This window comes from Pristis pectinata, chromosome 32 (genome assembly GCF_009764475.1).
Source record: "Pristis pectinata isolate sPriPec2 chromosome 32, sPriPec2.1.pri, whole genome shotgun sequence".
In the NCBI taxonomy this organism is placed as follows: Eukaryota; Metazoa; Chordata; class Chondrichthyes; order Rhinopristiformes; family Pristidae; genus Pristis; species Pristis pectinata.
In genome coordinates, this window is record NC_067436.1 from 21173992 (window position 1) to 21199886 (window position 25895).

Genomic DNA, 25895 nt, shown 5'->3' on the forward strand with positions numbered 1-25895 from the left:
ATGCCAAAAGCCGCCTTCACCACCCTGTCTACCTATGACTCCACTTTCAGGGAACCATGTACTTGTACTCCAAGATCCCTCTGTTCCACAACACTCCCTGGGGCCCTGCTATTCACTGAGGGTCCTAACTTGATTTGACTTTCCAAAATGCACCTCGCACCTGTGCACTGTTGATTGCACAATATATGTTGCTGTTGTTCTTTTTTGTAGTGGTTAATAACCGGTACCTTCTGCAGGAGTTGTATGGTTAAACTCATTCTCTTGATAAATAGTTGCCACTTGAAACACCTATTTCTCAACTTTGTATATCATGCTGTGTGTGGCTTGACTTTTGGGGGTAGTAAATGAAATGTTAAATTAATGCAGATGTTGAAAATGTGATTCCAGCGATGCTCAATGCCATTTAAATTTGTCTCATTTCAGTCTCCTGAAGTAGCTCCTAAGCCTGTATTAGTTCCGGTCTCCGCTTCCAAACTGGTCTTTCAGCCAACACCAGAGCAGGAAAAGCCTCCGCATGTATATAGGTACAGCTGTTGTATTTAATCTTTGGTTGATGAAGTTATCTTGCTGAAAGGACAGGAATGATCTGACCATCTCCATATTCTTGGCCTTTGGTCTTTTCCATATAAACCTCCTATTCTGGGATTCTCTGTCCTGCATCTAAGATGCTGGGACTGTTCTGTTCCTGGCTTTTCAGTGACCATATTACTACTGCCTAAATGGAAACTGAGTACCTGAAGGTTCTGTCCATGCTTTGGTATTGAACAGATTCAGATGTTAAAACAAGATGTGTCTGGTTGGGAGGTCTTGGCTAAAATTGCAGCCGATCGCCACAACCTGTGGTAGCTGTTTTTGCCTCTATTTGAAGATGCTGGTACTATTTGCATTTCTCATTTGGAGCAGCCCAAAGCTGTGGTTGGTACTCCCACTTACTGTGGCTCCCTGATTCAATAAAATATTAAGTTTTGAGTACAGTGTACAATTCAAATATTTGTACTGAATGAAATGTCTAACACTGACATAAAGGGAGCAGTAGTCCATTCCTCCCCTTGTGTCTATTCTGCCATTCAGTAAAGTAATGGTTATCTTTTAACTTGGTGCCACTTTCCTGCACTAAATCCTTAACTCATTCCCCTAGCATCTAAAAATCTATTTAGTATACTCAATGATTCCACCTCCAACTATCAGGTAATTCCAAAGATTGTTGTCCTCTGGGTGATATTTCTTCTGCTCCATCCTGAAGGGCTGATCCGTTATTGACCATGATGCCTGGTTATGGATCCCCAAGCCAGAGGAAACACCAACACACCTGCTTGACCTTTGTATATTTCAGTGAAATCACCTTGTATTGCACTAAACTTGAGTATCAGTCAGATCACTTGCAAGTAACTCCTTTTTTGGGTAGGAAGACTAGACTTGTAAGCAATATTCCAAATGCACCCTCACCAGCACCCTGTATTATTGAAATAAGATGTTTTTGCTGTTATGCTCAAATCCCCTTCCAATTAAGGCCTTTTGAATGTTGTACCTGCATGCAAATCTTCAGTGATTTGTGTACAAGGACAACAAGTCCCCCTGAACACCAACACATTTTAGTTTCTCATTCTATTCTTACTGTAAGGGTTTGTTGTCAGATTACAACCCAATTTAGGCTGAACATAAATACAGCTCTTTTATTTCGTGATGGGATTATCTTTAATGTATTATATTTGAATCATACGGTAATTGACTTTCTTTTCCTGCAGGAGCCCTGAACCTCAAGTGAAAATTCTAGAAGAAGCGCCACGAACAAACAACTACAGTGCAGATGAGGATGAGGAAGATTATCGGAAGCAATTGTCTTATTTTGGCCGCAGAAACGTAGATCTGAAGCCTGTAACTCAGCTCCCTCCCAGCAGCTTCCCTGAACCACCAAAATCATCAGAGTTTACACTTCAGCCCAACTACCCTGGATACCTGTCTAGGTAAGCAGAAGCTGGAAAAGTAGAGGCTGAAATTATTGGAGGATGCTATCAGATTTCCTCAGTCTGGTCCTGACATCTACAGTTGCAGTGACTGCAGATACAGTTGAGATATTTCTGACCAGGGTAAAGATTATGGATTGAGTTCTTCACTGCTATTTCAGTGGCTTGACTGTAGAGATGTACATCAGACATGCCCCTTTCACTGTTATTGGTGGACTGCTGTAAAGTGGACAATTGATTCAATGGATAGCAGGGGTATGGGAACCAGAGCATCAGGTCAGAAAGTGGAGGGATTGGGAGGAAGGTAGATGTCATGGTCAGTAAGTCTGTAAAGAAGGACAGGCAGGAGCAAGATAATAGACATGATGGGATGGACAGGTTGAGGTGTTTAATTTAATGCTAGGAATATTAAGAGTAAGGGTGGTAAACTTAGAGCATGGATCAGTACGTAGAACTATGATGTTGTGGCCATTAGAGGCTTGGTTGAGAGAGAGACAAGACTGGATGCTTAATGTTACAGGGTTTTGATTCTTTAGAAAAGATAGGGAGGTAAAAAGTGTGTGGGGGGGAGGGGAGGGGCTTCACTATTATTCAGGGACAATATCGCAGCTGCACTCGGGACACGGGCCCATCCACTGAGTCCATATGGGTAGAACTCAAAAATAAGAAAAGTGCAATCACTCTGGGATTATACTACAGAACCCCAGTAGCTACTGGGACTTTGAGGAACAACTATCAGGCAGATTAAGGAAAAGTATAAAATCAGCAGAGTTTTGTCATGGGTGACGTCAACTTCCCTAATATAGACGAGGACCTCCTTAGTGCAAGAGGTTTGGGTGGAGCAGAATGTGTTAGGTGCATCCAGGAAGGCTCCTTAAATCAACAACTAGATAGTCCAACTAGACGAAGAGCCATTCTGGACCTGGTGTTGGGAAATAAGCCTGGCCAGTTAACTGACCATTCAGTGGGATAACATTTGGGGAACAGTGGTCACAACTCAAGTTTTAAGATGGCTATGAATAAGGATAAGTATGGATCTTGCAGGAGAGTATTAAATTGGAGCGAGGCAAATTATGAGAGCATTAGGCAGGAACTAGGGAGAGTTAATTGAGAACAGCTGTTTTTAGGCAAGTCCACATTTGACAAGTGGAGGGTGTTTAATGACTAACTACACAGTACAGAACAGGCATGTTACAGTTAGAAGGAAGGACAAGGATGGCAAGGTCAGGGAACCTTGGATGATGATAAGAGAGTTGGTGAATTTAGTCAAGAAGGAAAAGGAAGCATACATAAGGTTTAGGAAGCTGAAATTAAACACAGCCTTTAAGGATTGTAAAGAAGCTAGAACAGAAGAGCCAGGAAGTGTCATGAAAATTTCTTCGCAAGTAGAATTAAAGAGAATCCCAAGGCATTCCATACATACATCAAGAGCAAGAGGATAACTAGGGAGAGGTTAGGACCACTGAAGGATAAAGGAGGGAACATGTGCTTGGAGGTGGAGAATGTGGGCGAGATCCTTAATGAGTACTTTGCATCAGTATTTACCAAGGAGAAGGACATGGAGGATTGTGAGATCAGTGTGAAGTGTGCTAATTTGCTAGGGCATTTTGAGATAGAGGTAGTGTTGAGAGGCAAGAGATGAGATGCAGGGACCTTGACCAAGATCTTTGTGTCCTTTCTAGCTACAGGTGAGGTTCCGGAGGACTGGTGAACAGCTAATGTTCCATTATTTAAGAAAGGAAATGGGGATAATCCTGGAAACTATAGACTAGTGAATCTCATGTCAGTGGTAGCGAAGTTACTGGAGAGGATTCTTAGGGATAAGATTTATGAGCATTTTTGGTTTAAACCATGGCCTAATTATGGACAGTCAGCATGGCTTGTGCAGGGCAAGTCACATCTTACTAACTTGATTGAGTTTTTCAAGGAGGTGATGAAGGTAGAGCTCTAAATGTTGTCTATGTGGATTTTAGTAAGGTGTTTAATGAGGTCCCTGATGGTAGGCTTATCCAGAGGATTAAGATGCATGGGATCCATGGTGACTTTGCTGTTTGGATTCTGAATTGGCTTGCCCATGGAAGAAGATGGGTCTTGTTCTGGCTGGAGGTCTGTGACTAGTGGTATTTCACAGGGGTCTTATTGGGACCTCCTGCTGTTGTGATGTATATAAATGACTTGGATGAAAATGTGAATGGGTGGGTTAGTAAGTTTGCAGGTGATACAAAGATTGGTGGTATTGTGGATAGTGTAGAAGAGTGCCAAAGGATACTACAGGTTGTGGATTAGTTGCAGATGTGGGCAGAGAAATGGCAGATAGCATTTAATCTGGCCAAATTGCACTTTGGGAGATCAAATGTAAAGGAACAGTACACTGTTAATTGCAAGACCCTTAATGTTGTTGATGTACAGAGGGGTCTTTGGATGCAAGTCCATAGCTCCCTGAAAGTGGCCGCACAGAGTGATAGGGTGGTGAGGTGAAGGTGTACTTGCCTTAATTAGTCAAGGTATTGAGTTTGAGTCAGAAAGTTATGTTGCAGCTTTATAAACTCTGGTTAGGCCGCATCTAGAGTATTGCATTCATTTCTGGTCACCTAATTATACGAAGAATGTGGAGGCTTTGGAGAGGGTACAGAAGAGGTTTACCAGGATGCTGCCTGGATTAGAGGCCATGTGCTGTAGAGAGGTTGGACAAACTTGGGTGGTTTTCTCTGGAGTGGCAGAGACTGAGGGGAGACTTGATCGAAGTTTATAAGACTGAGGGGCACAGAGTAGACAGTCAGTATCTTTCTCCCAGGGTCGAAGTATCTAAAACTAGAGGGCATGCATTTTAGGTGAGATGGGGAAAGTTCAAAGGAGATGTGTCAGGCATGTTTTGTTTCTGCACAGTGTGCTGGGTGCCTGGAATGCACTGCCAGGGGTGGTAGTGGAGGCAAATACAATAGAAATATTTAAGAGGCTGTTAGATGGGCATATGAATGTGCAGAGAATGGAGGGATATGGATATTGTGTAGGCAGAAGGAATTAGTTTAGTTAGGAGTGTAATTACTAGTTTAATTAGTTCAGCACAACGTGGTGGGCCGAAAGGCCTGTTCCTGTGCTGTACTGCTGTGTTCAGTGAATGATGACTGCTTAGAACTGAGGCTGCCCAAAATTCAATTTGTGAAGGAACCTATCAGCCAGTCAATGGGCATTAATGTAGTGCTTTGCCGTACTGAATCCTACTGCAGGATTTGCTCATTTCTGTTGGGTGTAGATTATTTGGGGAAAGATTTATGACTGTTCGTCAAAACTTTCAATGAAGTATCTCTTTTTGTTCTGTAAATGATTTTGTTGTGGCTCCAACACTCCCAGTGTCTTCTAATTTTAAATGTCTTGTAAGAACTAATATTCCCCGTCTCTGATGTTCTAGCCACCTGAGCTGGGCTTGTCCTCCACTGTACAGAAAATACAGTGCAAGTTGCTGATGATTCTTTCAAAGATTCAAATACACAAAGTAAGAGAGGCAGTGCTATCAAGCACTACTTATCCTCCAAAAACTGGGAATAAAATCCATACGAGAGCTCTCAGATTAAAGTTGGGTAACATAAATGATTAGTTCAGTAGTTCTGGAGAAACCTAATTCTTTAGCAGTTTGGGTTTTACCAGGACCACTTGGCACCAGACCCCATTACAGCCTTGGTTTAAATATGAACCAACAAATTCCAGAGGTGAAATGAGAGTTACTCCCTTTGACATCGACAGCATTTGATGGTGTGTGGTATCAAGGAACCTAATTAAAACTGAAATCAGTGGGCATCAAAGGGAAACATTTCCGATGGCTGGAGTCCAACCTTGCAAAAAGAAAGATGGCTATGGTTGTTGGACGTCAACCATTCCAATCCTTGGTTATGGTGTCAGGATGTCGCTGGAATTCCTCACAAACCCAATCACTTCTGCTAATTCATCAATGACCCTTATTGCATAATAGAGTTATACAGCACAGAATCGGGCCCTTTGGCCCAACTCATCCTTGGTGACCAAGTTGTCTACTTGAGCTAGTTCCATTTGACTGTGTTTGGACCATGTCCCCCTAAACATTTCCTATCTATGTACCTGTCCAAATGTATTTTCAAAATTGTAATTGTACCACGGAGAAGGTCATGGAGCTTTCGTATAATGTGGAGGTGGGGTGTTTGCTGATTGCACAAATTCTAGTTATATTCTCAACTCAGCACAAGAAACTCGGCACAAGATGGCGGACGCCATCTCCCTGGCCCTCCACTCAGTTCTGGAGCATCTGGACAGTAAAGACACCTACTTTAGACAATTGTTTATTGACTACAGCTCTGCCTTCAGTACAATAATCCCAAACAAACTTGTCACCAAACTCCGAGACCTAGGACTCAACACCTCCCTCTGTAACTGGATCCTTGACTTTCTAACCAACAGACCGCAATCAGTGAGGATTGGCAGCAATACCTCCGGCACGATTATTCTCAACACTGGTACCCTTCAAGGCTGCGTCCTCAGCCCTCTACTCCCTATACACTCATGACTGTGTGGCCAGATTCTGCTCTAACTCCATCTACAAGTTTGCAGATGATACCACCGTTGTAGGTTGTATCTCAAACAGTGATGAGTCAGAGTACAGGAAGGAGATAGAGAGCTTAGTAGAATGGTGTCATGACAACAACCTTTCCCTCAATGTCGACAAAACAAAAGAGCTGGTCATTGACTTCAGGAAAGGGGGTGGTGTACATGCACCTGTCTACATCAATGGTGTTGAGGTTGAGAGCTTCAAGTTCCTGGGAGTGAACATCACCAACAGCCTGTCCTGGTCAAATCACGTAGATCCCACGGCCAAGAAAGCTCACCAATGCCTCTACTTCCTCAGGAGGCTAAAGAAGTACTGTTTGTCCCCTTTTGACTCTCTCCAACTTTTATCGATGCACCATAGAAAGCATCCTATCTGGATGTATCATGGCTTGGTACAGCAACTGCTCTGCCCAGGACTGCAAGAAATTGCAGAGAGTTGTGGACACAGCCCAGTGCATCACGGACATCAGCCTCCTCTCCTTGGACTCTGTCTTTACCTCTCGCTGTCTAGGTGAAGCAGCCAGCATAACCAAAGACCCCACCCACCCTGCTCATTCCCTCCTCTCCTCTTCCATCGGGTAGAAGATACAGGAGCCTGAGGGCATGTACCACCAGACAAGGACAGCTTCTACCCCACTGTGATAAGACTATTGAACGGTTCCCGTATACGATGAGATGGACTCTGACCTCATGATCTACCTTTTTGTGACCTTGCACCTTATTGCACTTCACTTTCTCTGTAGCTGTGACACTTTACTGTTATTGTTTTTACCTGTACTACCTCAATACACTCTGTACTATGTAATGAATTGATCTGTACAATCGGTATGCAAGATAAGTTTTTCACTGTATCTTGGTACAAATGACAATAACAAACCAATACCAGAAACAGTGCATGCAGCCAAACCTGAACAACATTCAGCCATGAGCTGATAAGTGACAAATAACCATTGGCTGGCACTTTTGAGGCATAAATGTTATCTTCAACAAGAGGGAGTCTAACTACCTCCTCTTGGTATTCAATGGCATTACCATCACCTGGCCCCCTAATTATCAACAAGCTGAGGTGTGGGAGGCCAGAAACTCATCTAGACCAGCCATATAAATATTGCAGCTGCTAGAATGGGTCAGAGGCTGGATATCGTCCTGGGAGTGACTTAACTCCTGATAGCACAAAGCTTTTCCTCTGCAGATCACGAGTGTTATAGAAAACTTTCTACTTGTCTGGGTGATTGCCTGGATTACCCTCTAGAAGTTTATACCAACAGGACAAAGCAGCACATTGATGGCACCCCAGCCACCAGCATAAACACCCCTTCCTCCATCAGTGCACCATGGCTATCCAGGACAGCCTCTCTCTATGATCTCGACTAATGAAGAAGGATGAGCAGGGGCTCATGGGAACCTACAGCTTCCCCCATCGAGTAATGCCACCTGATTTGGAAAGATATTGCTCATTCTTTGTTACTGGGTCTAAATCCTGGAATTCGCTACCCAACAGCACTGTGGGATTACTTTCATTCTAACGACCACCAGTGGTTCAAGAAATTGGTTCACCATCACCTTGAGGGCGATTGGGAAGTAAATGGTGACCTTGCCAGTGACCTCCATATCTCAAAAGGAGTAGATTTTTAAAAAAAAAAAGAAACTTCTAAAAATGGTCTGTCAACTGTGCTTGTAGATTTTCTGTGGGTGCCAGTTTAGACTTGACATTGTTCAACAGGATTTGGGACTGCAGAATGAAAAAACATCTGAATCTTTGTAACATGCTGAGTGAACTGATAAATTTGGTGCTGAGAGCACTGCAGGAGGAGACTCTGAATTCCTTTTGGAGGCACCAAAGGGTGACTGGAGGAAAGGGGCTGCTGCTGGGAGCATGCATTGTTGGGGGAGGGATCTGTGGTGGAGGATGCTGCCGGCAAGGACCGCATGTTTGGGGGGGGTGGAGGAACACTTGGAAGTGGGTTTGGGTGGGCAGGGTGGTAATTTGCCCTTTTCATAACATGGACAATGTACACCTTTTTGAAATTAATCAGATGATTGGAAATTGTAGACTTGAATTCAAAGTAATAGCTCAACAGTTCTATGCAGAAGCTTGATCTTGTCATTACTAAGTGATCTGTAGGTTTCTCCAGAATTGTTTGATCATTTATGTTATCTGACTTGGTTTAAGAGCTCTAGTATAGATTTTATTCCCAATAGAATGGGTTGATCTCTGCAGTGATGAGCAGCACACCAGTAAAACCAAGGACTGCAGATGCTGGAATCTAAATGAAAAACACGATGCTGGAGGAACTCAGCAGGCCAGGCAGCATCTGTGGAGAAAAGCAGATGGTCAACGTTTCAGGTCAGGACCCTTCCTCAGGACTGAAGAAGGTTCCTGACTTGAAACGTTGAGTGCTTGCTTTTCTCTACGGATGCTGCCTGGCCTGCTGAGTTCCTCCAGCATCATAATAGCACACCAGTGTTAAGTAGCTTAGTGGAGAGTGGCTTGTATGGGCTTCGGAGGTGGTGATGCTTGCGTGAGGTGCAGGTATGAGATATTAAATGTATTCAGGGGAAGGAGCTCTAATTATATCAACGATTTAACTAGAACAGGCCCCTCGGCCCACTGAATCCATGCCATCAAGCGCCTATTCAGATTATACCATGCTCATCCCTTTCATAATTCTCGCATTCCAGTCACTAGCCAGGAGGTTCTACCACTCAGCTACACAATTGGGGTAATTTACAGTGGCCAAATAACCTCCAAACCCTACGTCATTGGGAGAAAACCGGAGGAAACTCATTGAGAACTTGCAAACATCATGCTGTCAGCATCGGAAGTCAGGGTTGAACCCCGGTCCTGGAGCAGTTGAGGCAGCTTCTCCACTTGTTGTGTCAGCATGCCACCCAGAATTCAACCCATGGAGTGTATGCTGTCACTCAGCAATCCCATCAGTCTCATTCCCCCACTTTTGCTGTAATGCATTCTGTCTTGTAGCCTATAAACTCTCCTCTGATTCTCATTTTTGAATGACCACTAGCTAATGTGATGGGCTGCAGTAGGCATGTTTGTTCTGGTGAGAACAGATTGACTTGAGTCCTACATTAAACTGTGTTCATTAAGTGGATGTGTCTTTAAAAACAATCTATTCACAAATGAAATCACAGCAGGTTGGTCAGGAGAGAATTAGGGTGCCCTTTCACTCATGGCTATATCCTGTCCCCTATTCACCAGTCAAAAGATTTGTACTTTTGTAGTCTGAAAGTTTGTTTACTTCACTTGAAATTAGCAAAAGGTTGAGTGCTGCTGCCCCTCCGGCAGTGCATACTCATGTTGGTTTTAATGTTGCAGCCAGAACAGTGAGTGTGCTATTTATTGATTTTTCGTTGTTTTTATTTGAACTGTTGCACACAGTTGTTGGCTTGTACACAAGTGAAAGCTTTAGAAGGCGCCTGAAATGGTGAGATTCATTGGTACCACTGGTTGTTTGCTTTGCATGAATTGAGCTTTTGCTTGGTCCTGTTTGAGGAGTAAAGGACAAAGCCATGAATGTAGAACAAATGCAGTCATTGAAATTGTGAAGGTTCTTTATCCTGTGTGTACTTATTAGCAATTCAGTCTGATTCAGCTCCGCTTGTTTTTTGCCAATAGACAGTTGATTCACACACGGCACCTTGACAAACGTTTTTATAAATGGCCCAAACAATGATGCTTTAAATGTGCCAAGATGTCCCAAGTCCAGTCTCATAATATAATGGACAGGGTCGTGCATTGTGCTGGGAAAATTTTTGCATTACCCCTAATCAATTATAATGCTTTCTCAAAAGCCTCATTGAATGCATCTTATGCAGAGCTATGGCCATTTTTGTTGGATTCATGACTGTGTTCAGTTGTGTGTTGAATGAACTGCACCACATTGCTGGATGTAGGTATTAGCACATTTTTAATGTTGGCACATACCATTTTGTTTCTGAAGTATACTTTGTGTACTTTTCTAAGAGATGTATTGTTATTTACAGGAGTACACCAGCAGACTTTGACCATGTGGTCAAACCCAGCAACACTGAGAAGAGATATGATTCTGCATCCCAGTTGCCTGGCCTTCAGTCACGTTATGGACCTCCTCAACTGAGTTTGAACTCTTCAGTGCATCCCAAGGCTTCTCCATCTGAAGGTAGAGTTGTGGTTCTCCATGTTTTTGAATGTGTTGGGTCTGTGCTTCAAAGTACCAACACAGCCAATAGCTGCTTATCTAATGTTGAGTGCCTTTTTATTCGCTGTGTTTGAAACACAATGCAAACTTGCAGAATTAACTTAATAGTTGAAATTACAAACCCACTATTGATGCTTCAGTTGTGTTGTTTCAACAAACGATATGTTAAAATACACAGGAAAGAGCAAACTTGTAAGATAACTTACTGGGTGTTGGGTATCACAAATCACTTCACAGCCAGTGAAAGGAGATGGGATCTTGCTTTGTGCAAATTACAATTGTGAGGCATCTTCAGAGACACCCCTGAAGTTGTGAAAAGTGCTATAAAACTGCAAGTCTTTCCTCTGTGGCAAAAACTCTCAAGCATAAATGAGATTCCTCACTTTTTAATCTTCCTCAAAAAGAAACTTGATCAAAGAGGATTTGCCCACACAAAGTCATGCTAACTATCCCTGCCTTTCAAAAATGTATATAAATGCTATCCCTTGGTATTTTCTCCAATAATTTACCTACCACTGATGTAAGGTTCACTGGTCTGCAGTTACTTGGCTTATTCCTGCTGCTCTTAAATAAAGAAATAAATTTAGCTCTCCTCCAATCTTCCGGAACTTCACCTGTGGTTAACAAAGATGCAAAAATCTCTGCTGGAGGAACTTGGTGGCTTGACCAGCATCTGCGTGTGGGCAGTGGGGGAGAAGAATTGTTAACTGCTGATGCTGCTTGATCCACTGAGTTCCTACCGCAGATAGTTTGTTGCTCCAGATTCCAGCATGTGCAGTCTCCTGTGATTTGTTTAAAAAAAATCTGTCAGGGTCCCAGCAATCTGCTTACTTCCCATTGCAACTTGAGATAGATCTCATCCAGTCCTGGGGATTTATCAACCCTTGTGTGTTCCATGACATGTAACACCTCCACCTTCTTAATACTGACTTGCTTCAGATTATCCACGTAGCCCTCCTTTAATTCTCTATCTTCCACATTTCTCCTTTGAATACAGATGAGAAGTATTCACTTAGATCCTTGCTTGGCTTCACATCCCCTCAGGGAACCCACACTTTTCCTTGCTATGCTCTTGCTCCTGATATACTAACAGAATGTATTGGAATTCTCGATCTTGCCAAGGATATTTCATGGTTAATTTTTTTTTGCCTTCCTGATTTCTTTAAATTCTCTCCTACACATTCTATATTCCTCAAGAGACTCCCTCAGTACCAGCTGTCTATACCTGCCTTATGTTTTACTCACTCATGTGATTGCTTGTACACAATCCTTGCAATTAAAATTATGAATAAAACTAAATAATCTTTCACCACTTGCTGCGTGACTTTAATATAAATAAAAATTGGTGCAAGACTTTGATAAACGTACTCGAGTTCACTCACCACAAAGTGCCAGTGCTTAGAATGTTGGTGAGATCTTGAGGATGGGCTGTGACGATTTGATAGTTGAGATGTTAGGGGACTTTAGCTGTGTGGGTATGTTTGTCCAGCACTCACCAGTGAGCAGCTTGAAATGCCAGTGGGGAGAGAGTTAGCACAGGCACGAGAGGCTGAATGGCCTCCTATGCATTATCATTTTGATTCTTCATGAGCTGTGGTTTACTAAGCCCTTTTTTTGCTCTTCTTTGCAGTGAGCTCAATGCCACAGGATATACCCAGTGTCCTACAAATGAAGCCAGAAATACCTCAAAGTAAACCCCAGGCTTTGAGACCTACTGCTCGAGAGGAAACTGTTCATTCAAATTATTATCTTCAGAAAAATTTCCCAGTTTCAGAAAGGGCCCCTGTGAATGGAATGGAGCAGCCCCAGAAACAAGCTGCCACAGCGTATAACCGCTTTGCCCCGAAGCCATACACAAGTGCTGCACGGCCCTTTGAACGCAAATTTGAGAGTCCAAAATTTGATCACAACCTCCTGCCGAGTGAACCTCAGCTACAGCCCAAACCTGAGCCCTTGGTGAAAGCACACAGCTCTCCACAGCCTCCAGACTTCGACAGTGGCACTGACACATTCCCCAGACCATCAGACCACAGACCCAAATATCAGGCAAATAATATCCATGCTGTCCCTAAAGCTGTTCCTGTAAGGTAAGTGGGTTCAATTCACATGAAGGATTGAGTGCTCTCAAGCGTTTGAAAGTCTTTTGATGGAACCTCAGGATTTTTGCTGTAGTGTCCATATTAAAGTTTTGGGTCATTAGGTGGACTCCACTGTTGAAATACCTGGCTTCAGCACATCACTAGAAAAGGAGTATTTCAAGAAATAATTAACCGTTTTCTTTCAGTTGTCTATTGGTTACTTGCATGGAAATTCAGATCAGGCTTAAATTTCAATCTTGCATATCAAATGAAGAATGCAGGTGGAGGGATTTTGGGGATTAACCTTCTAAGTGAACTGGAGGACATCATGGGTTTGTAACATCTCAAAAGGAGCGCAAGTGAGATACGGATTTTAAATTAGGATGTGGCCAATTTTTACGAGATTGAGAAATTACTTAGTAAAATTGCAGATGAAACAAGGTAGTTGAAAGTAAATCACTAACAAAGCAATGAGAGGCATTTCCTGAGGAGATCCAAGGGCTTCAGGGTAAAAACATGTGGAACTGCCAAATCCAGAGGGCTTTGATGGCAGCATGGGTAAGGTTGTGTGAGATGCTGAGACCTTAATTTTGGTTTTGGTACTGGGTTATTATTGTCACTTGTACTGAGGTACAATGAAAAACTTGTCTTGCATACAGTTTGTTCAGATCAATTCATTACACAGTGCATTGAGGTAGTGCAGAGTGCATTAAGGTGGTACAGGGTAAAAACAATAGAATACAGAGTAATGTCTCATAGCTACAGGGAAGTGCATTGCAGGTAGACAATAAGCTACAAGGTCAAGAGTCCATCTCATCGTATAAGGGAACCATTCAATAGTCTCATGACTGTGGATAGAAGCTGCCCTTGAGCCGGGTGGTACGTGCCCTCATCCTGTATCTGTCTGATGGGAGAGGAGAGAGAATGACCCGGGTGGGTGGGGTCTTTGATTATGCTGCTCGCTTCACCAAGGCAGCGAGAGGTAGACAAGAGTCCATGGGGGGGGAGGCTGGTTTCTGTGATGTGCTGAGCTGTGCCCACAACTCTCTGCAGTTTGTTGTGGTGCTGGTCAGAGCAGTTGCTATGCCAAGCTGTGATGCATCCAGATAGGATGCTTTCTATGGTGTATCGATAAAGTTGGTGAGAATCAAAGGGGACAAACAGAATTTCTTTAGCCCCCTGAGGAAGTAGAGGCGGTGGTGAGCTTTCTTGGCCGTGGCGTCTGCGTGGTTGGACCAGGAAAGAACGTTGAGATATGTATAAACATTAAAAGAATAATTACAAAAGCAAAGAGGGGAACAAAGAAGTATTGGCATGTAAAATCAAAGAATTGTTTCATTAGTACTCAAAGCCAAAGAACCTAATGGACGAAAGGATGGGGCCTATTAGGAACCAAATGAGTAATCTTTATGCGGAGGCAGAGGATTTGGTAAAGTTCTTAATATTTTGCAACTCTTCCCAAAAGAGAGGTTGATAGTATTGTAGTCCAAGCAAAATATTGAATGGAATAAACTTAGCAAAAAGGGAAGTATAAGGTGCAGTATTATCCTTGGAAGTAAATAACTTATCAGGCCTGAAGAAAGTATATGCCAGGCAGTTAAAAGAATCGAGAGGAAATTGCTCACCAGTCCTCCCTGGCTACAGGAGTGAATGTCGAGGATGGAAGACTGCTGATGTTGTACTGTTGTTTGAAGAGGGAGGAAGGAATAAACAAAATAGTACGGCCTACTAGTTAATGTGCAAATTACTTGAATCCATTCTAACAAACTGTATTCAGTTATGAGGTCAGAGATTAATCAAGAATGTTTAACATAGCTTAAGAAAAGGTTGCGTCTCATCAACAATTAGAATTTCTGGATCTAGTAGCAAGTAGAGGTTGAATGCCGTGCATTTGACATAGGCTACAAGGCTTTTGATGGGACCTTTTGACCAGGCCCTGCCTGACCATCTGGTGATGGAACAGGGCCTTCAGCCACACTGCCCTGAATGCCAAATTAAACTACTCCCATCTGCCTGCACATGGTCCGTATCCCTCTTCCCTGCCTGTCTAAATGCCTCGTAAACATTACGATAGTACCTGTCTCTACCACCTGCCCTGGCAGCACGTTTGAGGATCTACCACTCTGTTTATATTTGTTTAAAAATTGCCTCAAGTGTCTTTAAACTCTTTTCCTCTCTTCACCCCCCCCCCCCACCCCAAATCCCCCTCCACCTTTAGACCTATTACCATTAGTTTTTGACATTTCCACCCTGGGGAAAATTATCCACCCTATCTATGCCTCTCATAATTTTATATACTGCTATCAGGTTGCCCTTCCGTCTCAACATTCCAGAGAAAACAATCCAAGTTTGTTCAACCTCTCCTGATAGGGAAAACACTCAAATCCAGTCACTATCCTGGCAAGTCTCTTCTGCACCCTCTCTGAAGCCTCCACACCCTTCCTATAGTGTGGTGACCAGAACTTCACACAATACCTCAAATGTGGCCTAACCAAAGTTTTATACAGTTGCAACATGACTTCCCAACTTTTATACTTTAATGTCTCAATTGATGAAGGTAGGCATACTGTACAGCTGTGCAGTCCCAAATTCTTGGGAAAGTGGCAACTTGGATTCAAAATTTTGGTCTTCTCCCATGAAAGTCCATCAACCTCCTTTAGCCCTTCAGCCAGTCTTGTTTCCATAGTGCCACGGTTTCTTTCAATCCACAGGTTTCATTTCTGCTGAAGTCTTTTAGGCAGTACTTAAAGGCAGAATACAGATGAGCTGTGCTACCTTCATCAATCTGTCACACTCAAATGTGTGCTGGCTTTCACTGATTTAATCCACAGCAACCCAGGTGTGAATAAATACCATACTGGATTATTGCCTGAAAATGTCCCCACCATCATTGGCCTATCTAAGTTGTATTATTATTCCTTCCCCTTTTGTCGGGCTGAAGGGGGACTTCAAAAATTCTATGGAACCTGCCCCATCCCAATATTAGTTTGCTCTCACTGTTCACTGGCCCTGTACCCCACTATACTGAGTGAGCAGCAACAAAGGACAAGTTAAGCCCACATCCAAAAGCAAAATACTGTAAATGTTGAAAATAATCTGGTTGGGCAGCATCCGTAGCGAGAGAAAAGGTCAATGACTTCACAGAACTGACTGTGTCACTAAAATACAAATAATGCATCTTCTCTCTATATGGTGACTGTTCTAGAAAATCTGGTAACTGTTTGTGGTGATTGACTGGTAAGTTGTGGAACTGACCGACTTGCACTCTCTCAGTCCCAGTGCATTAGAAGATGACGACGATGATGATGGGCACACAGTGGTGGCAACAGCCCGTGGAATTTTTGACAGCAATGGTGGCGTGCTGAGTTCTGTTGAGACTGGTGTTAGCATCATCATTCCAAAGGGAGCCATTTCTGAGGGTGTGGAGCAGGAAATCTACTTCAAGGTTTGCAGAGATAACAGCATCCTCCCTCCTCTGGACAAGGAGAAAGGTTTGGACCCACTTCCCTCCTTGAGATAGTTAACTAATCTTTAACACCTTGTGCCCTGTCTTGAACAATTTGAAGTAACTCAGCAGTTTCTTAAAGCTTGCTCTTCTATCACTATCTTTGGGTTATTTGACAGACAGTGTAATCAAAGATAAAGCAATTTGTTGAGCTGCTTTAGGAATATTCCAATAGCACTGGCAACTATCAAAATCTAATAGATTAGTATGAACCAGATGTCCTGATTTTTCGGTATCAGACATCACTCTTTCCACTGTAGCTTTCCATGTTGTTGGATGGGTGCTGGTCTTGTACTAGAGGGGAGGGAGGTTTTGGAGCACAAGTCTTCAGTACTGCATACATCTGGACTTTTGTCTGGACTCATAGCATTCACTGTATCTAGAGCTCTCAGCCACGTCCTTGTAGCTTGAATCAAATTGCTGAACACTTGATTATGAAATGAAAAAACATCAAGATGCTGGAGGAACTCAGCAGGCCAGGCAGCACCCGTGGAGTAAAGCAGGCAGTCAACATTTTGGGTCAGGACCCTTCAGGACTGAAAATAGGAAAGGGGAAGCCCAATATATAGGAGGGAAAAGCAGAGCAGTGATAGGTAGACAAAAGAGGGGAGGCGGGGTGGGCACAAGGTGGTGATAGGTAGATGCAGGTAAGAGATGGTGATAGGCAGGAGGAGGGGAGAACAGATCCACCGGGGGGATGGGTCAAAGGTATGGAGGCAGGAGGAAAAAGGAAGGAGATATTGGGCAACTTGGGGAGCTGAGATGGATCATCACTGGGCACTTCAGCTGAACGTGGTTGCAAATGTTTCAGTAATGTCACTGTCACATTATCTCCCTCTCCCAGTGCCTCTGATGTGCATAACCTCACTGTACTTCACTGTTTATTTTGGATTTGGGCCATTGTGTTCTGTGCCAGTTCAGCTGTGCTAATTGTCCTTTCTACTCTATTTAGGTGAAACACTTCTGAGCCCGCTGGTAATGTGTGGACCCCACGGCTTGAAGTTCCTGAAGCCTGTGGAGCTGCGGCTGCCTCATTGTGCGTCTATGACTCCAGATGGTTGGTCTTTTGCTCTAAAATCCTCTGACTCCTCGTCGGGTATGCTTCCCTCGCTTTTTCTCCTCCCAGTATCCCCTCTTCCCTTTTTGGCTCTCTCTCTCTCTCTCCCCCACCTCTCTCTCTCTCACTCCCCCACCTCTCTCTCTCTCTCTCCCCCCCACCTCTCTCTCTCTCTCTCCCCCCCACCTCTCTCTCTCTCTCTCCCCCCCACCTCTCTCTCTCTCTCTCCCCCCCACCTCTCTCTCTCTCTCTCTCTCTCCCCCCACCTCTCTCTCTCTCTCTCTCCCCCCACCTCTCTCTCTCTCTCCCCCCCACCTCTCTCTCTCTCTCCCCCCCACCTCTCTCTCTCTCTCTCTCCCCCCCACCTCTCTCTCTCTCTCTCTCCCTCTCTCCCCCCACCTCTCTCTCTCTCTCCCTCTCTCCCCCCACCTCTCTCTCTCTCTCCCTCTCTCCCCCCACCTCTCTCTCTCTCCCCCCACCTCTCTCTCTCTCTCCCCCCCACCTCTCTCTCTCTCTCTCCCCCCCACCTCTCTCTCTCTCCCCCCCACCTCTCTCTCTCTCCCCCCCCCCTCTCTCTCTCTCCCCCCACCTCTCTCTCTCTCCCCCCCACCTCTCTCTCTCTCCCCCCCACCTCTCTCTCTCTCTCCCCCCCACCTCTCTCTCTCTCCCCCCCACCTCTCTCTCTCTCTCCCCCCCACCTCTCTCTCTCTCTCCCCCCACCTCTCTCTCTCTCTCCCCCCACCTCTCTCTCTCTCTCCCCCCACCTCTCTCTCTCTCCCCCCCACCTCTCTCTCTCTCCCCCCCACCTCTCTCTCTCTCCCCCCCACCTCTCTCTCTCTCTCCCCCCCACCTCTCTCTCTCTCCCCCCCCACCTCTCTCTCTCTCCTCCCCCCACCTCTCTCTCTCTCCCCCCCACCTCTCTCTCTCTCCCCCCCACCTCTCTCTCTCTCCCCCCCACCTCTCTCTCTCCCCCCCACCTCTCTCTCTCTCTCCCCCCCACCTCTCTCTCTCTCTCCCCCCCCACCTCTCTCTCTCTCTCCCCCCCACCTCTCTCTCTCTCTCTCTCCCCCCACCTCTCTCTCTCTCTCCCCCCCCCCTCTCTCTCTCCCCCCCACCTCTCTCTCTCTCTCCCCCCCACCTCTCTCTCTCTCTCTCCCCCCACCTCTCTCTCTCTCTCTCCCCCCCCCCTCTCTCTCTCTCTCTCCCCCCCACCTCTCTCTCTCTCTCCCCCCCACCTCTCTCTCTCTCTCCCCCCCACCTCTCTCTCTCTCTCTCTCTCCCCCCACCTCTCTCTCTCTCCCCCCCACCTCTCTCTCTCTCTCTCTCTCCCCCCCACCTCTCTCTCTCTCTCTCTCTCCCCCCACCTCTCTCTCTCTCTCCCCCCCACCTCTCTCTCTCTCTCCCCCCACCTCTCTCTCTCTCCCCCCCACCTCTCTCTCTCTCCCCCCACCTCTCTCTCTCTCTCCCCCCACCTCTCTCTCTCTCCCCCCCACCTCTCTCTCTCTCTCCCCCCCACCTCTCTCTCTCTCCCCCCCACCTCTCTCTCTCTCCCCCCACCTCTCTCTCTCTCCCCCCCACCTCTCTCTCTCTCTCTCCCCCCACCTCTCTCTCTCTCTCCCCCCCACCTCTCTCTCTCTCCCCCCCCACCTCTCTCTCTCTCCCCCCCACCTCTCTCTCTCTCCCCCCCACCTCTCTCTCTCTCCCCCCCCACCTCTCTCTCTCTCTCCCCCCCACCTCTCTCTCTCTCTCCCCCCCACCTCTCTCTCTCTCTCCCCCCACCTCTCTCTCTCTCTCTCTCCCCCCCACCTCTCTCTCTCTCCCCCCACCTCTCTCTCTCCCCCCCACCTCTCTCTCTCTCCCCCCCCCACCTCTCTCTCTCTCTCTCCCCCCCACCTCTCTCTCTCTCTCTCCCCCCACCTCTCTCTCTCTCTCTCCCCCCCACCTCTCTCTCTCTCTCCCCCCCACCTCTCTCTCTCTCTCCCCCCCACCTCTCTCTCTCTCTCTCTCCCCCCACCTCTCTCTCTCTCTCCCCCCCACCTCTCTCTCTCTCTCTCTCCCCCCCACCTCTCTCTCTCTCTCTCTCCCCCCCCACCTCTCTCTCTCTCTCCCCCCCACCTCTCTCTCTCTCATCCCCCCCCACCTCTCTCTCTCTCCCCCCCACCTCTCTCTCTCTCTCCCCCCCACCTCTCTCTCTCTCTCCCCCCCACCTCTCTCTCTCTCCCCCCCACCTCTCTCTCTCTCTCCCCCCCACCTCTCTCTCTCTCCCCCCCACCTCTCTCTCTCTCCCCCCCACCTCTCTCTCTCTCCCCCCCACCTCTCTCTCTCTCTCCCCCCCACCTCTCTCTCTCTCTCCCCCCCACCTCTCTCTCTCTCTCCCCCCCACCTCTCTCTCTCTCCCCCCCCACCTCTCTCTCTCTCTCCCCCCCCACCTCTCTCTCTCTCCCCCCCCACCTCTCTCTCTCTCCCCCCCCACCTCTCTCTCTCTCCCCCCCCCACCTCTCTCTCTCTCCCCCCCCACCTCTCTCTCTCTCCCCCCCACCTCTCTCTCTCTCCCCCCCACCTCTCTCTCTCTCCCCCCCACTCTCTCTCTCTCTCCCCCCCACCTCTCTCTCTCTCTCCCCCCCACCTCTCTCTCTCTCTCCCCCCCACCTCTCTCTCTCTCTCCCCCCACCTCTCTCTCTCTCCCCCCCACCTCTCTCTCTCTCCCCCCCCACCTCTCTCTCTCTCTCCCCCCACCTCTCTCTCTCTCTCCCCCCCCACCTCTCTCTCTCTCTCTCCCCCCCCACCTCTCTCTCTCTCTCCCCCCCACCTCTCTCTCTCTCCCCCCCACCTCTCTCTCTCTCTCCCCCCACCTCTCTCTCTCTCTCCCCCCCACCTCTCTCTCTCTCTCCCCCCCACCTCTCTCTCTCTCTCCCCCCACCTCTCTCTCTCTCCTCCCCCCCACCTCTCTCTCTCTCTCCCCCCCACCTCTCTCTCTCTCTCCCCCCCACCTCTCTCTCTCTCTCCCCCCCACCTCTCTCTCTCTCTCCCCCCACCTCTCTCTCTCTCTCCCCCCCACCTCTCTCTCTCTCTCCCCCCCACCTCTCTCTCTGCTCCCCCCCCACCTCTCTCTCTCTCCCCCCCACCTCTCTCGCTCCCCCCCCACCTCTCTCTCTCCCCCCCCCCTCTCTCTCCCCCCCTCCACCTCTCTCTCCCCCCCCACCTCCTCTCTCCCCCCCCTCTCTCTCACCCCCCCCTCTCTCTCCCCCCCACCTCCTCTCTCTCTCCCCCCCACCTCTCTCTCTCCCCCCCACCTCTCTCTCTCCCCCCCCACACTCTCTCTCTCCCCCCACTCTCTCTCCCCCACCTCCTCTCTCTCCCCCCCCACCTCTCTCTCTCCCCCCCCACCTCTCTCTCTCCCCCCCCCACCTCTCTCTCTCTCCCCCCCCACCTCTCTCTCTCTCCCCCCCCCCCTCTCTCTCTCCCCCCCCACCTCTCTCTCTCCCCCCCCCACCTCTCTCTCTCCCCCCCCCACCTCTCTCTCTCCCCCCCCCCACCTCCTCTCTCCCCCCCCCCCACCTCTCTCTCTCCCCCCACCCACCTCTCTCTCTCTCCCCCCCCCACCTCCTCTCTCTCTCCCCCCCCTCCCCCACCTCCTCTCTCTCTCCCCCCCCCCACCTCTCTCTCTCCCCCCCCCCCTCTCTCTCCCCCCCCCCCACCTCTCTCTCTCCCCCCCCCCACCTCTCTCTCTCTCTCCCCCCCCCCACCTCTCTCTCTCTCCCCCCCCCACCTCTCTCTCTCTCTCTCTCCCCCCCCCCTCTCTCTCTCTCTCTCCCCCCCACCTCTCTCTCTCTCTCTCCCCCCCACCTCTCTCTCTCTCTCCCCCCCCACCTCTCTCTCTCTCTCCCCCCCCACCTCTCTCTCTCTCTCCCCCCCCACCTCTCTCTCTCTCTCCCCCCACCCTCTCTCTCTCTCTCCCCCCCCCACCTCTCTCTCTCTCTCCCCCCCCACCTCTCTCTCTCTCTCCCCCCCACCTCTCTCTCTCCTCTCTCCCCCCCCACCTCTCTCTCTCTCTCTCCCCCCCACCTCTCTCTCTCCCCCCCCACCTCTCTCTCTCTCCCCCCCCACCTCTCTCTCTCTCCCCCCCACCTCTCTCTCTCTCTCCCCCCCACCTCTCTCTCTCTCTCTCCCCCCCACCTCTCTCTCTCTCTCCCCCCCCACCTCTCTCTCTCTCTCCCCCCCACCTCTCTCTCTCTCTCCCCCCCACCTCTCTCTCTCTCCCCCCCACCTCTCTCTCTCTCTCCCCCCCACCTCTCTCTCTCTCTCTCCCCCCCACCTCTCTCTCTCTCTCTCCCCCCCACCTCTCTCTCTCTCTCTCCCCCCCACCTCTCTCTCTCCCCCCCCACCTCTCTCTCTCTCCCCCCCACCTCTCTCTCTCTCCCCCCCACCTCTCTCTCTCTCTCCCCCCCCACCTCTCTCTCTCTCTCTCCCCCCACCTCTCTCTCTCTCTCTCTCCCCCCACCTCTCTCTCTCTCTCTCTCCCCCCCCACCTCTCTCTCTCTCTCTCTCCCCCCCCACCTCTCTCTCTCTCTCTCCCCCCCACCTCTCTCTCTCTCTCTCTCCCCCCCACCTCTCTCTCTCTCTCCCCCCCACCTCTCTCTCTCTCTCTCCCCCCCCACCTCTCTCTCTCTCTCTCTCTCCCCCCCACCTCTCTCTCTCTCTCTCTCTCCCCCCCCACCTCTCTCTCTCTCTCTCTCTCTCCCCCCCCACCTCTCTCTCTCTCTCTCTCTCTCTCTCCCCCCCCCCACCTCTACCCAGAGAAGTTTGAGAAATGTAATCAAGTGATGCTTTGCCTTTCCCGACTCTTGCCTCATTTGGAGTGTAGTTATTTCACACTGCTTAATTCCATTCACTTTGGAGACAAAATACATTCCACTGGTAAATGTTGTTCTCCTGTTATTATTTAAAGATATCTTCATGTAGAAGCTCAAGTAGTCAGTGTCTCTTGATTTTAAAGAGCACACAGAAACTGATTCATGGGATAGAGGAGATATTAAACAGAATGAGCCTAAAACCTCGTTCAGAAGAATAGGAGATGATCGCATTGAAATGTAAAAGCCCTTAAAAGGCCTAACAGGGTAGATGCAGGAATGACATTTCCCTGGTTGGGGATGTCTTGAACTGGGATTAATATCTCAAAATGAGTGATCAACCATTCCGGACTGAGATAACAAGGAATGTCTTCACCCAGAGGATAATGAATGTTTGGAGATTCAGTCATTGTATATTCATGCAGGGATTGTGGATTTATGGATATTGAGGGAATCGAGAGCCATGGGCTTTGTGCAGAAAGAGGAGCTGGGGTAAAGGATCAGCCACAACCTTTTCAGAATGATTGAGCACACAGAATCAAATAGCTCATTGCTACTGCAAAATTTAGCATCTGAATGTTCCTGCGATTAAACTCTGCTTTTGTCTGTTTATAATCCAAAGGATGAGAGATGCACAGTAAATGTGAGGATTCTGAGGGGTGTAGAGGAACAGAGGGACTTTGGAGTGCCTATCCACAGATCAGTATAGGTAGCAGACTGTTCAGTAAGTTAGTTAAAAAGACACATGGGATGTTTCCTTTTATCCAAGCCATAGAATATAGGAGCAGGGCGATTATGCTGTAACTATCCACAATTCTAGTTGGGTGATAAATTGAGTACTGTGCATACCTCCAGTTACCACATTACAGACACTGGAAGGACTGCAAAGCTTTACGAGGATGTTATTCGGCTGAAAATGTGTAGCTTGGAGAAAAGATAGGATAAGCTTGGTGGTTTTCTTTGGAATAGAGCAGGCTGAGGGAAGATTTAATTGAATGTATAAAATTGAGTGATCTGAATCAAGGAAATGGGAAGAACCTATTTTTCTTCAGGGAATTTTAGAAAAAACAGAAGGCAGAGATTTGAAGTCCTTGCTGTCTAGATTAGAGGGAAGATGAGAAACCACCTTCACCCAGGGGTGGTAATGGTTTGGAAGTCACTGTCTGAAACACTAAACACACACTTGCCAGTACTGTGGTGTGTCCTTGAGGACCTGAGACCTGCAAAGCTACGGATCCAGTGGTACAGGATGGGATTGGGCCTCTCGCTCGGTTTCCACTAGCAGGCACGATAGGCCAAATGGCTGCGCCCCATGTCAGAAATGTTCCACGATTCTGTGACCCCTCAGCCCCAACTCTCCTGTTCATTCATGGAAATGTATTTAGTTTTCAAATAAGTTGTAACCACCATGCAATGTTTCTTAAATAGTAACATACCTATACATTGAATTTACAGTTTCACTTTATGGATGATTTCACTTTTCTGGTACTGTCAAGCCACAAGGAAAAGTCTTTAATCTGGTTTTAGTTTGTGGATGAACTGAGAAGTTCTTGGAGTTGGGAAATCAGTTTAATGCTGACTAAACTTTTATTAGGATCTAGTCATGGGTATAGGTGGGAGCTCTGCAATGTTTGCTACATCTAATGAAGAAATATTTCATTGCTCAGTGCTCAACCAGTGATGCTGCTGATGAACAAAGGTGTCTATTTCTTTTTTTTCTAGGTGATCCTAAGAGCTGGCAGAACAAATCTCTCCCAGGAGACCCTAATTATCATGTGGGAACAAACTGTGTTTCAGTCCTGATTGACCACTTTTAAATGTGCAAATGGGTGACTGATGGTAATGCCAGGATACCTTGGCAGTGGGTGGAGCACAGATTTAAGCAATAACCTCCTTTCACACAGTTGGATATGGTTGTGTGATAGCCTAAAATGCAAATACTCACATTCTAAGTGCAGTGAATGGAATTGCAGGTGAGCTTGCAATGAAACAGCAAATCTGAACTGTAAAGTTTCCCCAGTTTCTGTGTTAACCAGCAGAGATGCCTTGGCATTTATAGCTATCATTTACAATACTAAATAGATTTTTCTATAACTTTACAGCCTTTACATGTTTATATGGATAACCATTTCTCAGTTTAAATGTAGAAGTTACATTTCTATGACCTTTAGTTATAAAGAGCTATTTGACTTTGTCTGAATTACCTGGCTGGCAGGGGCGTTCCAGTGAGCTACAATCGGACAACCTGCTGTGCTGTGGGATTGGGAGATGTCATTGAGGTCTGTGGCTGTACATAAACCCCAATATCACCTTGGAGCTCTGTTTGTAAATTAACATTTTTTATGTCTTATTTTGTATAAAACAAACTGAAAACACTTTCTAAAGAGGATCTTTATATTCTGCCGTTGTGGGGCCTTTTGAGCAGTTGTAAAATTTGCAGCAATAAAATCAATACTTAAGTTTAAAACAAAATCACTGAAGTTTTTGCAGCTTTGCATTAATGTTGCTGTGTTCTTTGAGAATGACTTGTCTGTGTAAAGGCATAGGTCCTTTATATTTTAAGGTAATGTTTGAGAATGTTGGCGTGCAGTGAGTGGGATCTATGAAATCTATCTTTGGATAAAGTGACAGGTCACTGTACTGTGTGTCCCAAAGTGTATTTTTGTACTAATAGACAATATTTTCTGGCACAGCAGTACGTGGTTTGCTGGGGATTCTAGCACGGCATCTGTTAATCACTTCACATTGACGTGTGGCTGACTTGTTTCCTGAAGTTACTCAAACTACATCTTTCTAAATATACCACTATTATTGAATAAAAGCATTTTTAAGATATTAAGTCGTTGTCCTTTTGTTTGTCTGATGCTCCATTCATGTGTTTCCTCCTGAAGGCACAGACTGTCCCTAGAGTACATTCTTGTGTGAAGAGCCCAGACAGTGCACTGCAACTGGAACTTCTGGCTGTCTAGTCGAAGAGAGCTGGACCCAGAAAATCATCCACGAGTAAATCCAGGCAGAGAGTGACAGCTGTTACTTCAACAGGAAAGGTGTAGTCGCTCAGTCCAGCTTCAGTTTTGGCAGCAGTCAGGAGCTCTGACTGTCTTTATTCCCTTTCGCCTAATCCAGGACAAACTGGGAACCAAACCCAGGATATGGTGTATTTTACTCTTGTCCTTCACTCATTAGGATTTTGGAGTTCAACCTGTTCTTCCTCTGATTACACAGATGAGGTCAAGTTCCTGTGGAATTTATTCCCTGTACAGCTCATTTACCAGCAACATCAGCTACGCTGGTGAGGAGATGGCAGTTCAAACAAGAAAAAGAAAAAGGTGATTATTTGTAATGAACTAGTAGAGCATTACACTGCTCTGTGCCTGGTGGGAATCAGCTTTGTCTCTGTGATTTGAAGGACCCTCCACTGGCCAAGGGCAGTTCCTGCACTCGCATCATTAATATCAGATGAAGTCGTCATTGACCATTGGAACAGTGGGACGTTGAGGCTAAACTTCAGCACCTGCACAAAATGGGATTTTCTTCCCTCTATCCCTGGTACTGCTTCTGAACAAAAACTGATATATTGTCTGCTAATTCCCTCTTTTTTTTTGTCAGCAAACCCTATCTTTCACTTGGTGTTAGGTAACAGGAAAAATGTAGAGTCTCAAAGCAA

The 25895-nt window shown here is 47.0% G+C and overlaps 1 protein-coding gene across 7 annotated transcripts in view; it reads left to right on the forward strand.

The window, feature by feature from the left end:
• Positions 1–25063, forward strand: part of tjp1a (tight junction protein 1a) — a 127782-nt gene extending 102719 nt beyond the window's left edge. For 4 of the 7 annotated variants that reach the window (XM_052042449.1, XM_052042454.1, XM_052042451.1 and 1 more), the window contains 7 exons: positions 424–524; positions 1746–1964; positions 10545–10699; positions 12369–12825; positions 16090–16307; positions 17274–17417; positions 23951–25063. In XM_052042449.1, coding sequence (XP_051898409.1) covers positions 424–524; positions 1746–1964; positions 10545–10699; positions 12369–12825; positions 16090–16307; positions 17274–17417; positions 23951–24045 — 1389 coding nt within the window. In that variant the 3' untranslated portion in view covers positions 24046–25063. The remainder of the gene's footprint in view (positions 1–423; positions 525–1745; positions 1965–10544; positions 10700–12368; positions 12826–16089; positions 16308–17273; positions 17418–23950) is intronic. The other 3 variants (XM_052042455.1, XM_052042450.1, XM_052042453.1) reach the window with 2 other exon arrangements.
• The last annotated feature ends 832 nt before the right edge of the window (positions 25064–25895 follow it).